This window comes from Leptodactylus fuscus, chromosome 5 (genome assembly GCF_031893055.1).
Source record: "Leptodactylus fuscus isolate aLepFus1 chromosome 5, aLepFus1.hap2, whole genome shotgun sequence".
In the NCBI taxonomy this organism is placed as follows: Eukaryota; Metazoa; Chordata; class Amphibia; order Anura; family Leptodactylidae; genus Leptodactylus; species Leptodactylus fuscus.
The window spans coordinates 7680130-7697898 of record NC_134269.1 but is presented as its reverse complement, the minus strand read 5'-3'; the positions used below and the strand labels follow the sequence as shown (position 1 = coordinate 7697898).

Sequence of the window (17769 nt, the reverse complement as noted above, 5' to 3'; positions counted from 1 at the left end):
ATTTGAAGTGTTTTTGTACCAAACGTGTTCATCACAAAATAATCCATAAAAGGTTGCCCATCTCTAATTACACCAGAAAACTGTTTAGTATGTTGTGTGCTACATTTATCAAGTGTCTCGAGTCGTAACCTCGTGGGAAAGGGTTACGGCCTAAGTTGCATCTCTGTGTGCTAAAATTGTGCCAAAAATACACCAAGAACATTAAAAACAATTAATAGGATGTGCAAACTAGACAGTCTAAGAATATGCCAGCATCAGACACCTTGCTGAATCTGCTACAGTCTAAGTTTGTCTAGTCCAGTTGAGATTTATTTTTGACCTATTGGTAGTATTCAGAATGGCTGTACGAGGGTAGCTTTGTTCTTTAACCCCTTTGTTCTTTAACCCCTTTAAGCAGTAGACAACCGGCTCTAATGCCTCTGATCGGTCCCTGGACCTATCGGAGGCATTAACCCCTCCGGCGCCACGGTCAAAGGCTTTACAAGGCTCCCAAGCTCTGTCTGCAAGCTCTTTCTTTTGCAGGCTGGTCTATGCAGCCTGCAAAAGAAAGGATGATTTTTTGCAATGCATTGCAAAGCATTAGTATTGTAATGCATTGCATTAGTGATCAGACCCCCTGGGTTCAACACCTCTAGGGGTCTAATAAATGCAAAAAAAAAATTTTTTAAAAAGTAAAAAAATAATATAAAAAGTATTAAAAATTCAAATCACCCCCCTTTCCCTAGAACACATATAAAAGTAGTTAAATACTGTGAAACACATACATTTTAGGTATCCCCGTGTCCAAAATCGCCCGCTCTACAAATCTATAAAAATATTTGTCCTGTTCGGTAAACGCCGTAGCAGGAAAAATAGTCAAAAGTGCCAAACCGCCGTTTTTTCACTGTTTTAATTCTGATAAAAATTTGAATAAAAAGTGATCAAAGCAATAACATTTCCCGAAAATGGTAGAACTAAAAAGTACACCCAGCCCCGCAAAAAAAGACGCCCTATACATCCCCGTACACGCACGTATAAAAAAGTTACTGCCGTCAGAATATGGCGAGTTTTAGAAAAAAAAATTTTTAACACAGTTTGGGATTTTTTTTAAGGGGTCAAAATGTAAATAACACCATATAAATTTGGTATCCCTGGAACCGTACCGAAACACAGAATACAGGGGACAGGTCATTTTGGCTGCACAGTGAACGCTGTAAAACCAAAGCCCGTAAGAATGTCGCAGAAATGCATTTTTTCTTCAAATCCACCCCATTCTGAACTTTTTTCCAGCTTCCCAGTACATTATATAGAATAAATAATGGTGGCATCATGAAGAAAAATTTGTCCCGCAAAAACTAAGACCTCATATGACTCTGGGAGCGGAGAAATAAAAAAGTTATGGGGTTTAGAAGAAGGGGAGTCAAAAACAAAAAACGGAAATCAAAAAATGCCATCGGCGGGAAGGGGTTAAATCTGTTTAATTTCAAATTGCCAGCTGTCTCCATAAAGTCCTATATTTCACAACAGATATGTCTCAAGTAAAGAAATCAACCAGTAGAAATGCAGTTTTTACAAATTGAGGATGAAAACTTTTGAATTGTTGGTGGTTATTGGTTGCCATGATGTAATGCCATTTTCACAGATCTAATGACTCCCCAACGTAGACACCACATTCGGCTGCAGCCAGCGCAAGTTATCCTAAACTCATTTGCAATGCACTAAGCTGCACATGTCCATAACATATATCTCTTACAGGGTTAATGACAGGGGAAGGAGGGCTTATACACACTCAGGAGTAACCGATGACACCTGAGGAAGGGCGGTGAGTGCATATGGCCAGAAACTTTGGTTTGTGACGATTTTCTTCCAGTGGCAGTACCCTACTGAGTGATAATGACTGTAATAGCAATCTCAGGGACTGCAATGGTGTCCGTGGATTCAGGCAGACTTGGTGCCCAACATTGGACTCAATAGGCACTGACCAGGGTCAAATACTGTTCCTAACTCCATAATACTCGACACGTTCTCCACATACAGTGTCCAGATACTGGCCAGCATCAGAACCTTGGGTATGATGTCCATGCGCTGGCTAGCATTAACATCTGGATGTCAAGAAATTAAGAGTACTTGGGAGCAAGGAGCGATAAGTGTGAAAGAGTGTTTAGGAGGAGTGCTGTGCAGTTAAAACTCACGGACCCCATTATAGTCTATGGGTCCATGCGCTTTAACTGCACAGTGCTTGCAGTTGCACTGATATTCCATCCGATGGGGGGGGTCCTCCTGCTGACTCCTTCCGGATGGGAGGCAAGTGCTAATGTGAACAGGCTTGTCTTTGCTAGTTGGGAGAGCTGGCAGCTTGCAGTTATGCGGTAGCTGACTTTTTCTCATAGGAATGCATTGACCAGCGTTGATTGGCCGAATGCTATACAGTGTACAGCATTAGGCTGATAAACCCTGGCTCTGCTGGAGGCTCGTCTGTGAGGAAGCGGAGTGTAAGATAGGACCACAATGGAGACTGCTGTGGTCCGATCTTATAGTCCGCCTCCTCACAGACGAGCCTCCAGCAGAGCCAGGGTTTATCAGCCTAATGCTGTACACTGTATAGCATTCGGCCAATCAACGCTGGTCAATGCATTCCTATGAGAAAAAGTCAGCTTCCTCGTAACTGCAAGCTGCCAGCTCTCCCAACTAGCAAAGAAGAGCCTGCTGCAGAACCAGCGTTGATTTGCCAAATGCTATACAGCATTTGGCAAATCAACACTGGTTCTGAATTGAATCTTTACTGCAAATTGCAATAGTATTCAAACGAGTATGAGTATTTTGAATACCATAGTATTCATTTGAATACCTACTTGATTGAATACTACTCGCTCATCTCTAATTGTTACTACTCAGCTCTACCACCAGAAGTGGTCCAGGTGAAACAATCTGCCATTTGTGGACAAGTCATATAACCCAGAATGCACAGAGGGCTTCTCTCTTCACCAGTTTCAGTTTCGAAGCAGTGGAAACCCATCAGACCCCGCTGTTATCAATGAGGTCTGCCAGGGTCTGTATGTGACTTCTAAAACAGCGGTCTAGTTCTTTGATGGATGGAGAGCCAGACCCGATTGATGGTCATGTCCAGCCCAGATGTGAACCTCACCTAACATGTTTGTAACCCTTCCCCCATATGGAAAGCTACAGACTGCAAAATAACTGTATAGAATTAGAAGGGGGGTCTGAAAACTAGGCACCGGCTTTCAGACATGGCTACCCGGTTTTTGGTCCGGAACCTGAACTTTCCCTTACACTTCTCTTTTTCAGTCCTCTCATGTTATACAATTACTCTCACAATCACTACATTCTCCCGTGTATTATTCTCCAGTAATTGTTCCCTGGGGACAGTGATCTGGATACAGAGATACAGTCATTACTGTATAAAAGCAGCCGTGTATATAACCAGAGATCATTTCATGAACACCCTGACAATGACTAAACCCAGATCTTTACAATTCTACGTGTCGCCACAATGCAAACAACCACCTGGGAAAACCTTCTGATAGTCATGATGTGGTTATGTATTTCTGATGGAATATGTGAGATGTCTCACTGCCAACAATAGAAGACGGCGGAGTCTAGGAATCCAGAAAGCAAAACTATAACCTAGAATAACAAAAACAGAAAGGTAAGCGTTAGCTACAGCGAAGGGAGAGAGGAGGCCATAGCTGCTGATTTTTGTTCCCAATTAAATGTATTTAATGCCTGGAAGAAAAATTCCAAAAATCGCTAAAAACAGAAGTCACTAGTTTACTTTGATAGATTGAGATACATAAGTGCGGAAGGTTGGAGGATAGGAGAGAGATACAATAAGACAGGTCTGGTGAGTTCACCCTAATTCTGTCTATAGTAACCCTCACGAACTGGGATGTTCTATGGCAGCTCTTTAGACATTCGGAACATGAAAACATAAAAGAATCAATCGTCTCCCGGAATTGTCCCAGGCCGACTGTACATTAAATACTGTAAATTGAACTGTAAATTGAGGAATTCCACCCAAAAGTGAAGTACCCACCGACTTCCAAAGCCTGGTTGTGCTAAGACGTTTGCTCCCCTCCTTACTCTGCCATATGAGTCTTCAAATGTTCTTCAGTCCAGTAAGGGCCATGCCTCCGCACCATGGGCAAGGAACTTAACCCTTTCTTCCCGTATCCATAGAAGTTGTGTATTTTTACAGTTGTCTGATCCTCTGTAGTTCCTCATCTCATCTTGTTGCCCTCCATGACCTGCCATATCTATGTTACTGACTCTTGGCCTGTCTTTATCCACTTCCCTTCTCTCTGCACAATGCACATGTCCATAGGAATCATCACAAAAAATAGATCCTTAACCCCTCCTATCCTGCAGTCAATGTTCACCACACCATCTGAATGGATTGACAGTAAAAATTTGATCTGTCTAGTCTAACTGTATATTGTAGGGATTGTAGGGATTGTAGTGTTGATCCCAACACTGTAGGGATTGTAGGGTTATAGGTTGGACTTGATGGACTAATGTCTTTATCCGACCTCATCTACTATGTAACTATGTATACAATATATATTTGCTACCCAACAGGTTTCTCCTGGGCTAACATTGGATGTATTCACAGATGGTGCCAGTCAGAAATATAACCATGATCACTGAGATCCATCTTCTGGGATTTCGGACCTTCCATGAGCTCAGTGTTTTGCTCTTCATTGTGTTCGTCCTCATTTACTATGTAACAATTTGTGGGAATGGGATGATAATCCTCCTCGTATCTCGCAGCCATCGCCTGCACTCTCCAATGTACTTCTTCCTCACACAGCTCTCCATATCTGACTCCATGATGGCCACCAGTATCATACCCAACACGCTGTATGTAGTCCTGGACCATGATGCCACCGTCACCTTCCCAGGCTGCCTGACTCAGTTCTATTTCTTTAGTGCCTCGCTGGCATTGGAGTCTCTCCTCCTTACCGGGATGTCCTATGACAGATATCTCGCCATTTGTAACCCACTGTCTTATAACACTATCATGGATTATTCATTTTGTATGAGATTCATCACCTTTTCTTGGGTTTTGAGTTTTTCCTTAATATTAAACCACGTCCTCGCCATCTGTAATTTAGAGTTTTGTGGACCCAATGTCATTGACCATTACTTCTGTGATCTTTCTCCTCTGCTCGAACTTTCTTGTTCGGAGACCTTTCTTGTACAGGTAGAAGTCACCTTATTGGTCATCCCAATGGCTCTCTTTCAGTTCATTGTAGTGATTGTGTCTTATTCATATATCATTTTCACCATTTTAAGAATCCCATCAGTCACGGGTAGGCAGAAGGCTTTCACCACCTGCAGCTCCCACCTGACTGTGGTTTCCATGTATTATGGCACCCTTCTCTGCACATATCTTGTCCCAACACGAGGACAATCCTTAACTGCAAGCAAAGTCCTGTCTCTGCTGTATACGGTGGTCATTCCTTGTATCAACCCCATCATATATTGTTTTAGAAATAGGGACATAAAGGAAGCCTTCAATAGACATATCAGGCTTATGAGATGATGATTAGGGTTGAGCCATCGGGATCGGAAAAGATCGAATTCTGATCGGCGATCGAGCAAATTTCACGATCTGCTGGAAAATGATTGGAAATCGGATTTTGAAATCTCAAGATCGGCTCAACCCTAAGGGTGCATGCACACTACGGAACGCCGGGCGTGTATGAGAGCCGTACACGCCGGCGTTACAGCAGGGCTGCCGAACACTTCCCATTCACTTCAATGGGAGCGCTCGTAACAGCGGCGTTTACGAGCGCTCCCATTGAAGTGAATGGGAAGTGTTCGGCAGTCTGCCGTAATGCCGGCGTGTACGGCTCTCATACACGCCCGGCATTACTCAGTGTGCATGCACCCTAAAAGTGACTTTTCCCATAGAGAAGCATTGACTAGGGTTGAGTGATCAGGATCGGAAAAGATCGGATTCAGAGCAAATTTCACGATCAGGATCATCTGGAAAATGATCAGAAATCAGATTTTAAAATCGATCCTGAAATCTGAAGATCGGCTCGATTTACAATGTCTCAGACCACCTGTGATCCAGACAGAAAGCCATGTCCGTACCAGGGACACAGGGCCTTAACCCAATCCTTTCCTAAGAATGTGTTTGGTGCAATCTTTTGCACTGCTTGGGCATTGTCTGAAAGCTCTCAAAAAAATAAAAATAAGAAAATCCTCTTTTGTGATGGTGCTTGGAGCTCTGACCACTGGCAATTAATATTCATACCCCACCGCCTTTTAGAAAACGGTGTGTAGATGTGAGCAAACCAATTTGTAATTAACCAGATTCTTCATGATTTTTTGCAAAAATTTCCAGGTCGGCCAGAATATATTTCTCAGAGGCCCATTGGAGGGTCACAACATAATAATAAACATTTCCCTCTCCTCACCTCTTCTGGGTTCCCTTATATTGTTTGGTGCACGTTTCCCGCCATCTTTGATACTCTTTGGTTGTCTTCTAGTGCAGGTGCTTGCGTCAATGCATCATGGTGCATCATGGACCGCTGAGCCCTGCAATATCACAAAAGAGGCCAAAAGAGAACCAGTCTCTGGGGAATAAGCACCAGACACCATGAGGGAGCCCGTGAAAGGTAAGGAAAGATGGCTACCAGTGTGTATTATTTTTCTGCACCCCCACTGGACCTCCGATGAATTTCCTCTGGCGTCTGACGAGAGTAAAATAAAAGCACCTTTGGTTTGGACCGAGCAAGTCCTGCCTGAATCAATATTGGTGGGCAAATTTCTTGCCAGACAAATGGGGCTTCATAACGACACCATTTGATATTCTGAACAATGTATCGGGAAGCTTAAAAAAAATTCAGAATGTGGTAGAATTGGAAAAAAAAACACGATTGCACCATTTTCTTGCAGGTTTTATTTTTGTGGGTTCAGTGTGTTGTAGTAATAATGCAATAATGCAGCAATGTGACATTTCTATTGTTTTAACCCTCTTTCATTCTTTGGCATACTATTACATTGTACTAAGGGTTAATGCCCAGCACCATAATAGTACTGCTCTGTAATCCCATGGCCTCTATGCTGGGGTCCGTATGCAGACTCTACAGGGATACCAATTTTTTTTGCACAGACACAAAGTATGTCCTGTATGTCTGACTTTGTGTCCATGCAAAAATAAACTGCGAAGAGGCTGCATATGGACATCGACGATTTGCTTTAAGAACCCATTCAAATAAATGGCTGTTAAAACTGACCGCCGGGAAGCCACCCCCAATCAGGTTTCCCAGGGAAATAACAGTGTTTGCCCACTAGCTTGACCCATGTACATTGTGATCATATAGAACATTCTAGGTGCACAGACTCTCTCTTTTGGAAAACTGCAGGACTGTTCTCAAACTGAACATCAATAGAGTCACGTCTGACATGCTCACTTCTACCTTCATGAGCTTGAGGATGGAGATTCAAACAAATTTATTTAGGCTGAAGCAAAACTTAAAAGTCAAGAGGCCGAATCTGAAATGAAACCTAACAATAGTCAATATGTAAAGGAATAGAGCCAAAAGAGGTGCAAGCTGTAAAAGGATACATTAGGTAACACCAGATCTTATACAATTTTATGGCAAGCATGAAATACCTCATAGGGAGACATACCTGAATATTCTTCTATAATATTGGATCTCTGAAATCGTCTATTATATTCTTGACTTATAAAAATGTTCTGGTAACAATTCCACAAGTCTAGTTTGAGTCCTTCCAGTTTGTATTCCCATCTAACCAGAGATCACAAAAATATGTTGTTTCAAAAAGCTGTTCATCACGTGACACAAATAACTGAGAGACAAGTCCACTCTCTTTTCTTTATTAGGCCCAGTTCGCATTTGCGTTCAGTATTCTGTTTGGGGAGTCTACTTGGGACGGAAACCTATACGCAATAAAAAATGGTTATCAAAGAAAGATAGACTATGATGGGGTCCATGTGGTTTCTTAGCTAACCGCTTTTTAATGCGTATAGTTTTCCGTTTGGGGGGGTTCCCAAGTGGACTCCCTGAACGGAATACCAAAAGCAGATGTGACCTGTCTAGTCAGTGTTTAGACAGTCCTCTAAACCAAGTCACAATCGCAAAGTCCCACGTGTTCCAGGTAAGCTTGCATCATACAGGTAAAAATTAGGTAATGAAACATTCATCTGCCCCATAGCTTTAGATGCCTCCACCCTTAATGGGGTTGTCCAGAATAGAATGATCTTTCTCATCTAAGATAATGCCTAGACGTCAAGAAGAGGAGATGCCGGCTACCAAGAACATGGGAGGTTGTGTGCTGAGAAGATCCTGCCCGGAAGACAGGGAAGTATGATGGGGTGGGGTGGGTTAAATTAGTTAGGACAGGCTAGTAGTGTGCAGTGTAGCTAGGGAAACAGGGAGGGGGTGTAAGTGAGAAAGGTATTGGGAGTGAAAGAGAGGGAGGGGAGAGAATCAGCTGTAAGTAAAGCACAAGGCATCATGGTAGTTGTAGGAAAACAGACCAGGAAGCTACACCTTGTAAAGAAGTGCAGAAAATGCCAGGAGCTCACAGAGAAACCCAGAAGATCACACAAAACACTGGTAACACATTTATTATTAACCTATTAATAGCAATAAGAGACCTTTTTAAAATTATATTTTTGCCCAGAAAACCCTTTTACATAAGATTTAATCAGACATCCAGCTTTAGCAGACATGTGATGTCCAGGTTAATCTCAGACGGCACATCATCTTCATCTTCAGGTCGTGTCCTGTGTGATTGCTCTGTTTCCATGTTGGCATCTGTGAGCTATCTGTGATTTGCATGGACCTGTAGATTTAAAGGAGCTTTTGTGGTCCTCATTATTGACCAAAACAGAATATTTTTCAGCAATCAAGAGTGTGAATAAGACCTTAACCTGAATTTGGTTAAAGACTCCAATTTATATTTTTGTGACACATGTATAACGTGTTACTTTCTGAATAACAGAGATCACAAAATGGTGTTGTTTCCAAAAGCCGTTCATTTGTGTGACACAAATAACTGAGGGACAAGTCCACACTTTTTTCTTTGTTAGGCCCGATTCTCATCTGTGTTCAGTATTCTGTTTGGGGAGTCCGCTTGAGGACCCCCTGAGCGGAAACCTATACGCATTAAGAAGTGGTTAGCTAAGAAACCACACAGACGCCATAGACTATAATGGGGTCCGTGTGGTTTCTAAGGGCTTGTTCACATGGGGCAAGAGGGGTGGATTCTGGTGGAATCCCCCCCCCCCCTCACAATAGAGGTCTATGTAGACCGCTAGATTCCTTTTTCCTGTGAGCGGTATGTTCTGGCTCATGGAAAAAAGAAACGAGCTGTCCTTTATTCAGATTCCGAGGTTGAGTCAGCCCCGGCGTCCACCTCGCGACAGCACCCTCCGGACTAGGCCCATTCTTATGATCCTACTCCGGAGGGGGATGCTGCAACTGACAGTCGTGGCAGGCTCATTTTGGTCCAATTCTGATGCGGACCAAAATACGTGGCCCCATGTGCTAACCGCTTTTTAATGCATATAGGTTTCCATTTACGGGGTCCCCAAGCAGACTCCCTGAATGGAATACCAAATGCAGATGCAAACTGGGCCTCAGTCCTCTAAACACAATCACACATGAAAGACTTGTGCAGGGAACCTCCTTTCTCACCTGGGTCGAGTACTGGACTATCCTATACATGGGGATGTAGTCATATATGGCCCCACTCTATACACTCCACATGGACTTGATACTTTAGTATGGAATAAACTAGTGTTGTTATGGAATTGCTAGGACAGCAATTCCCCAGTAGCTGCTGGAAATCCTGGGAAGGGGCACAAGAGACAATGAGCCCTAAGCTGATGGCCCCCACTTTCCCTTCCAGCTTGCCTGGTCCTATCCTATGTAATAGGCGGCAACTGGACAACGGGCCCTACCTATATATGTCAAATAGAAAATGCAGACAAGACAAACAACACAAAGGGAGGTCAGCAAGACAAGGGTTCGGTAACAGTCGAGCAATGCAGTGCCAAATCGGAGTCCAAAGTCAATAGGGAAAGCCAGAGGTCGGAAGTCAGTAATATAATAGTAGAAGAAGAGAAGCTTAGCAGGGACAAAGTCAATAGCCAACACGTCTATGTGGGCTGATGACCTGTATATAGGAAGCCAAAGACCAGCCCTAGGTTTGATTGGAGGACAGGCTGGCAGTCACATGGCAAGACTAGAATTAACCACTTCATGAACAGAGGCAAACAAGGTACAGGAGACGGGCGTGGTGGAAATTCAATTACAGAAGTAGAGCCATGTTCACACAGTGCAACCAAAAACTCTAAGCAAGGAATGAAACTGCACATGCCATGCGAGCAGAGGGTGGCGCAGTGACCCAAACAGGCAGAGACGTTACAAGTGTCTTTCAAGTAGTTACAATGTTTTAATTTCAGCCGCCGTTAGACTATTTAATTGGATACCTGTAGTTACAACGAAACATCTTCACTTAGCAGAAAGTAACTTTACCATTACGAGTCTTATCTCTCGATTTCTCAAGCAGTATATAATAGGATTAAACAATGGTGTGACCACAATATACAAAAAAGAGATAAGTTTGTTAACAGTCAATGTTTGCCCATTAGCCGGAACCATGTAAATTGTGATCAGGGTCCCGAAATATAGGGCGACCACAGTGAGGTGGGAGCTACAGGTGGAGAAGGTTTTCTTCCTTCCTTTTGCAGAAGAAATCTTAAGGATCGTTATAAAGACACAGGTATAACTAACGATGACTAAGACAAAGGGTAAAATGATTATAGGGACAGCACCGATAAAGATCTCCCACTGTAAGGCCAACTTGTAAGAGCATGAAAGCTCAACAAAAGGAACAAGGTCACAGAAGAAATGGTTTATCACATTGAGGCCACAGAAGTGGAGTTGGCACAGAAAGTTCAGAGTGATCTGGGTGAAGAGAAAGCCAAAAACCCAACAGTAGGCAACTAAGGAACGCTGAAGCTTGGTGTCCATGATGGTGCTATAACGAAGGGGGTTACAGATGGCCAAGTAGCGGTCGTAAGCCATGACGGTGAGGAGGTGACATTCTGTGCACCCTATGGCACAATACAAGTAAGATTGGGCTATACATCCTATAACAGAGATGGTGGCTCCTTCTAACCAGACGACATGAAGCATGTTAGGAATAACAACAGTGAGGAACATGGATTCAACAAGTGATAATTGTTGGAGGAAGAAGTACATGGGGGAATGGAGCTTTGGCTTGATGGACACCAACACAACAATCATACAATTTATCAATAGAGTCATGATATAGACAAACAGAATCACATGAAATAAAACAACAGTCTTGGAGCCTTTAATTTCTGGAAATCCCAACAGTCTGAATTCAGTGACGGTTGTCAGGTTCTCTTTATCCATAGTAAAGGACGTCCCTTGAAAATAAAGGATGGTTTACTAGTCAACTTCACGATGGCACATGGTTATATGGTTTCTTACCTCAGAAGAATTGTATCAGTTCCATGGTCCTTACCAATATGAAGGAACGATTTCCATTATAGAGGTCATACACTACAGGGAAAGGACAATAATAGTCACATGTAACGAATGGAATAACACCAAAGACTGTAACAATGGCACAATACAAATTCTATAATATAAACAAATTATTGGACTGAAAGAAATGAGGTAAGAAAATATAAATGTAACCCTATAAAATAAAACATTGTGTGATGAAGTGGATGAGCAAAACCTGGGTGTAAAGTAATCGTGTAATAAGAAGAACAATAATATAATGTTGTATATGTGACTCGATGGAATAGTGGGCACGGGACATACGGAAAGGGAAATAGCACACAAGAAGCTGAAACGCGAACACACAAAGCAAAACCGGAACAGCTGTACAAAAATATAATGAAAGTGATTCTTGGCAAATACTACTGTGTTTCCCCGAAAATAAGACAGTGTCTTATATAAAATATTGGTCCTAAAGATATGCTATGTCTTATTTTCAGGGGATGTCTTATTTTATGTTTGTGTGCTGCTGCCACCACTGCGCTACGCTGAGATGTGCTCGCTGCGCAAAGACTGTATGAAGAAAAACATTGCAGCCGGCTGAACGCTGTGCGCGGTGCTACGAGTGCACAGGAAAACCGGCTGCTGCGATACCGTATGTTGTATCCATTGTTCCGGCTGCTGTGGGATGAGCTGGGAGAGTGGATTCCCCGCCGCATATGATGCTTAGTATATGCACAGCAGGCATCTCCCAGCTCATCTACGTATCGCAGCGACGTCAGCAGCCGGCATATCTGTGCACACGGAACATCGTGCACAGTGTTCAACCGGCTGCAATGTATTTCTTCATACAATCTTTGCACAGAAAGATTATTATCTTTGGGGGATGTCTTACTTTCTGGGGGTGCCTTATATTAGGTAATTCAACAAAACCTCTGCTATGTCTTACGTCCGGGGGATGACTTATTTTTGGGGAAACAGGGTAGGTGCAGAATGGTGAACGATGGAAAATACCATATGCAAGTTTGTGAATGCAATATGATACATCTTGTATCATACAGCAGGTTACCCATAGAGGGACACAGATTGTCTCTCTCTTCCCGATAAGCCTTCATCTTCTTTGAAGGACTGCATTTAATTATTGCGAGCTAAGATATACATTTCATGTTTGTAACCTAATAGACAAGTAAGCGCTGTAACTCTCAGCATGTCAAGCCAACAATAGACCGTGTCAAAGAACAATGCATTTTATTATTACTTTTAGGGTCCATTGAAGCCAATGGGAGAATTTTATTCCAAGTGGAATCTGACGCGGATTCAGCGTCAAAATCAGCGCCAACATTCTGGTCCTTTTTTTTTTTTTCTTATTTTGCACCTTTTTGGTTTACTTGTAATTTAAAATGTGGTGAGTGCCATGATAATGGGGTTGTAGTTTAGGTGCTTTATAGGGTTCCCATTTAATATATACCGTTTGGGTTTTTTTCTTTTGTGCAAGCACAATCCAATTCCAAGTGACCGAACAGTAACAAATGTATGAACCAGCCTGATACATTTTGATAAATTTGTTGCATAAAACACAATAGTAAGAAATAAAAATGCAGGTTTTCCACTTCAGAAATAAGTAAGCATCCAAACATGAGCACTTAGTGTCTACTGGCCTAGGGGAACCAACTCTTGTGTGCACCAAAACCCAGAGAATGACGACTCCTCACCTTCCTTCGTCTAGTCCAACCTTTCGTACCATGATGGATTCCAGGTTTCCATAGCACAAAAGTAATAGAAAATCCTTAATTCATGAAATTGTCACTAGAACATTTTAATTCGTATTATTGGTGTAAAACATGAACAATCAAGAAAGGAAGATTATTAAGGAGTGTGCGGGCTCATTCCTCCGATATCCTTGGTGAGTTTTTATTCCTAGAACATTCTGGATGTTAATTGAACGGTCACAGCCACAAAACGGAAGCCTTCCTTACAGCGCAATCTCTGCAGCAACAGCAAAAGGAGACGATGAGACAATGTCATCAATGTACTGGCACATAAAGATCTGGGAACATTTTATAGCTGAAGAAATGTCCTGAGAATTGGTTATTATTGAGATGTTAATGAAGAATCTGGGGACAAGATTAAGATTCAGATAGTGTGAGATTTAAATAGATCAAAAATGCTCCAATGGCTCAAAGTCTAAGAGAACACTGGAGAAAAGTAACTTTCTGAAGTTTTGTTTCAGTTTTGGATGGTTTGTCTAGTATTTCATTTTCATGTAAAGGACTCCTAGGACTATACAGTGTTGGCCAAAAGTATTGGCCCCCTGCAATTCTGTCAGATAATCCTCGGTGTCTCCCAGATAATGATTACAAGCACAAACTCTTTGGTAATATCTTCATTTATTTTGCTTGCAATGAAAAAACACAAAAGAGAATGAAAAAAAGTCACATCATTGATCATTTTACACAAAACTCCAAAAAAGGGCCGGGCAAAAGTGTTGTAAGTACTTGTTAAACATGGAAAACTTTACACAGGGGTCACATCCATCTGGGGTGATGGGTCATCGGGATGACTGACCATAAATTGAATAGAAACCATATTGAGCATATAGCTTCTCAAAACCCAGGAATGATGCGCTCCTCACCAAGAAAACAACAGAACCACCACGGAGCGCGAATAATCCAGGCTTTATTCCAACAGATAGATGCTTTTCGGGGTATTTCAGCGTACAAACAGAATGCACCCCTTCATTAGAGCCTCATCCTTGTTACTGCCCAGGCCCGCTGTGCTTCAGTCTCCAGGGGCGCCACAAAGTACACTATTGAACATTATCTTGTGGGAGACACTGTGGATCATTATAGTATGTGGAGGCACAATGGAGCATTAATCTGTGGGAGGCAGTGTGGAGCATTTTAAACTGTGGAGTAATTTATACCATGTGGGGACGCTGTGGAGCTGTTTAGCATTATATGGTGTGTAGAGACGGTAGAATTATGCTTTATGGAGATACTATGGTACATTATACTTTACGGGGATACTGTTGAGCCTTATGTTGTGGGAGACACTGTGGAACGTTATTCTGTGGGCAGCAGTGTGGAGCATTATGTGTTGGAGGTTCTTTGGAGCATTATGATGCAGGAGGCGCTGTGAAGAATAATACTGTGTGGAGACATTGGAGAGCATTTTATAGTGTGTGGGGCCACTATGGAGCATTGTACTCTGTGGGGAGCACTGCAGGATATTATATTGTGTAGGGAGCACAATATATTCTGAATAGAGCCTCAGAATTCTTGATGCCAGTATGTGTTCCTACTGAGTTGTTTTGGACAGGAATTTGTTGAGGAAACTGACTCAAATTCCTCCTCCAAAAAACGCCTCACCATACAGTCCTATGGGGTCACTCCTTTGGGGAATCCACTTTTCTGGCACCTTACAGGCTCTTCAAACATGACATACCAAACATCTGAATCTTCACTCCAAAAGCTACATAACAGTTCTTCTCTTTTGTGCCCTGCTGTGTGCCCCACATCTATGACACTGGTGTACCCAGGATAACGTACGAGATGTCATATGTGGGTATAAACTGCTGTTTTGGCACAGAAGGGAACAAGCTATTTTTGTTTTTGGAGCACAGGCTTAAATGGACACTGTTTCCCTTTTTCAGACCCCTGAAATGCACTCTTGGGCTCAAAATAATAATACCCCTTGATAAACTCTTAGAGGGGTATAGTTTCTAAAATGGGGTCACTTTTTGTTGGTTTCCATTTGTTGGCTCTGCGAATGCGACATGGCACCTGGAAACTATTCTGGCAAAATCTTCCCTCAAAAAGCCAAATAGCACTTTGAAAATGAAAACTTTGGGGATAAAGTGACATTTTAGTCACTTTTCATTTACATTTCCCAATCCCATCCTATATTGTTTATAAATAAATACAAAAATATTGATTAGTGGTACTAGTAACAAGAAGTACAATGTGTCATGAAAAACAATCTCAAAATCACTTGTGGAAGTTAAAGCGTCTCAAAGTTATTGCCATATAAAGTGACACATTGTGAAGTGAAGATCAGGTTGACAATAAAGAAAGATTACTCAGTAAAGTGGTACGATGTCAGAGAAGGAGGAGGATTCTTACTCGATGTCACAACATGATTGCCAGCTTTTATATTCTGCTGTGACCAGGGGCATAACAACTGGGGAAGCAGCTGAGGCAGCTGCCACAGGGCCCGGGACATTAGGGGGCCCGGTGACAGCCGCTACCGCTGCATTTTGTTTTTTAATAGGCCGTTACTGACTGGAGTTACTCCAGCCGGTAATGGGCCCTACTTACTTACCGATCCTGGCAGGGGCCAGGATCGGTAAGTGACAGCGCGGGCCCCGCAAACATCATTATTATACTCAGGGGACTTTTCAGACCCCCGAGTATAATGATTGGAGGGGTAAGCGAACATAACAAACTTGTATGACGTCTCAGACGTTATAATGCCGGGATCACATGACGTCCCTGACATAATTGAAGATAGCCGACAGCGGGGAGTGCAGGGATAGGTACGTAACAGTGTTTATGTTTGCATCCCCCTCTCAGTCTCCGATTATTATACTCTGGGGTCTGAAAAGACCCCAGAGTATAATAATTGTTAATGGGTGTCCACAATGGAGCATAATGCTGGGTGATGGGGCCACTATGGGGCACAATACTGGGTGATGGGGCCACTATGGGGTATAATGCTGTGTGCAAGGGCAACTATGGGGCATAATAGTGCGTGCAGGAATGCGGGGGGGGGGGGTTCGGGGTCTTCAGCGTCAGTCGGGGGGGGGCATGTCAAAGGTTCACCACGGGGCCCCACCATTCCTAGTTACGCAAATGGCTGTGACTAAGATTATCTTCTTCATTCTCAGGAAATACAACAGCCCTGTGACTACTGGAGGGACTGCCAAGATGGTAAGTAGTGTTTCTGTTACCGTCTACATTCTTACTATTTACTAAAACACATATATAATGACAGCTCGATTTTCGATTTTATCCATTTTCACAAAATCACTCGCATAGACTCACTACAACAACTGTCAAAGAAAAACTCCTGGTGCAAAAGGGCTGAAATTTTTGTGAGTACATTCCAAAAATATATAAATAATAACTTGCGGAGTCCAACTGGGCTCTGAGCCTCAGAGCTACCTTGCTGTGAATGAAGCCTGACTGTTAGCTTCACTGCCGGGCTACTCCACCATTTTGATTTTTCTGTTAACCCCACAGGGACAGCCTCTGCAGCTCAGAGCAGCCGCTAAAGAAATACAGTCTAGTCAGCACCTCTGAGCTAGACAGACCAACTTAACGTGTGTGCTTCCAGTGCAATACAGAAACAAGGCAACTTGCTGCTAGAGAACTAATGATGTGATTCTTACTAAGGGTAAACTTAAATTCTTACTATGGCCAACTACAGAGCAACAGCACTGGAACCTGCACACAACAACTCAGAAAGAGGATCTGGAAAAAGGCTAGGACAGTGGGCTGAGCCACCTGCCTCCTTAAATAGGGAAGGGGCGGTCCAACCAACCAGCCTAGCCGGCCACGCTGGGCGAACATTGGCTTACACAGTGCTAAGCAGGACTGTTTGCAACAGGGAAAGGGCGACAGCCGGCAAAAAGCCACAACAGAGGAGCAGGCTGTGACCTGACCCCTAGGCGGTAGCTGCTGCACTGTTCTAACACATCCTAGCCCCCTTTGTTACTTTGATATCCAATGTAAAAGAAAGTGCTTGATTTCATCACAACTCAATCTTCTGAAATTACAGCCAAGTCCTAGGATAGATGCAAGCTTGTATTTTTTAGGGTGGGAATGGGACAATAATTTGAAATTTAACTAAGGTAAAGCCAATAGCCTTAGGCTAGTCTTATCAGTAAAGGGAAGTCCATGTTTATTGACCCCTTCCGAGCCTAAAACTACTAGTCTGTGTCAACTCTTGGGTTTAATTGCTACTGCAGATGTGCTGGTTCTACTGGTACCTGGCTCTTCCTGGTACCCCTTATTGTTATAGAATAGTAAGAGTACATTAATAACAGGTTTTTTTTGTTGGTCTGGTTCACAAGTGGCTATCACAGGCTTAGCAATGAAACAGTTTCAAAGGCAGTAATAAGGTTTGAAAAACACACATACACACTTTTACTTTACAATTAACTTTAATAAAGTTTACTCCACACATATATGTTTGAGTGTTTATACAACACATTGAATTTATAATCTATTCAGATTATGGAACAAATATA

General features: G+C 42.6%; 2 protein-coding genes across 2 annotated transcripts; one reads left to right on the top strand and one right to left on the bottom strand.

The window, feature by feature from the left end:
- The first annotated feature begins 4609 nt into the window (after positions 1–4609).
- On the top strand, positions 4610–5542 carry LOC142204367 (olfactory receptor 11L1-like). The gene has a single exon (XM_075275681.1). It carries the CDS (start codon positions 4610–4612, stop codon positions 5540–5542), a length of 933 nt encoding a protein of 310 aa, XP_075131782.1.
- Positions 5543–10496: 4954 nt separating this feature from the next.
- Positions 10497–11426, bottom strand: LOC142204366 (olfactory receptor 6P1-like). The gene has a single exon (XM_075275679.1). The coding sequence runs from the start codon at positions 11424–11426 to the stop codon at positions 10497–10499; it is 930 nt and encodes a 309-aa protein (XP_075131780.1).
- Positions 11427–17769: the final 6343 nt, after the last annotated feature.

Excerpts from the sequence above, each read along its gene's own strand:
- LOC142204367 (XM_075275681.1), top strand. The coding sequence starts at position 4,610 with ATGGTGCCAGTCAGAAATATAACCATGATCACTGAGATCCATCTTCTG.
- LOC142204366 (XM_075275679.1), bottom strand. The coding sequence starts at position 11,426 with ATGGATAAAGAGAACCTGACAACCGTCACTGAATTCAGACTGTTGGGA.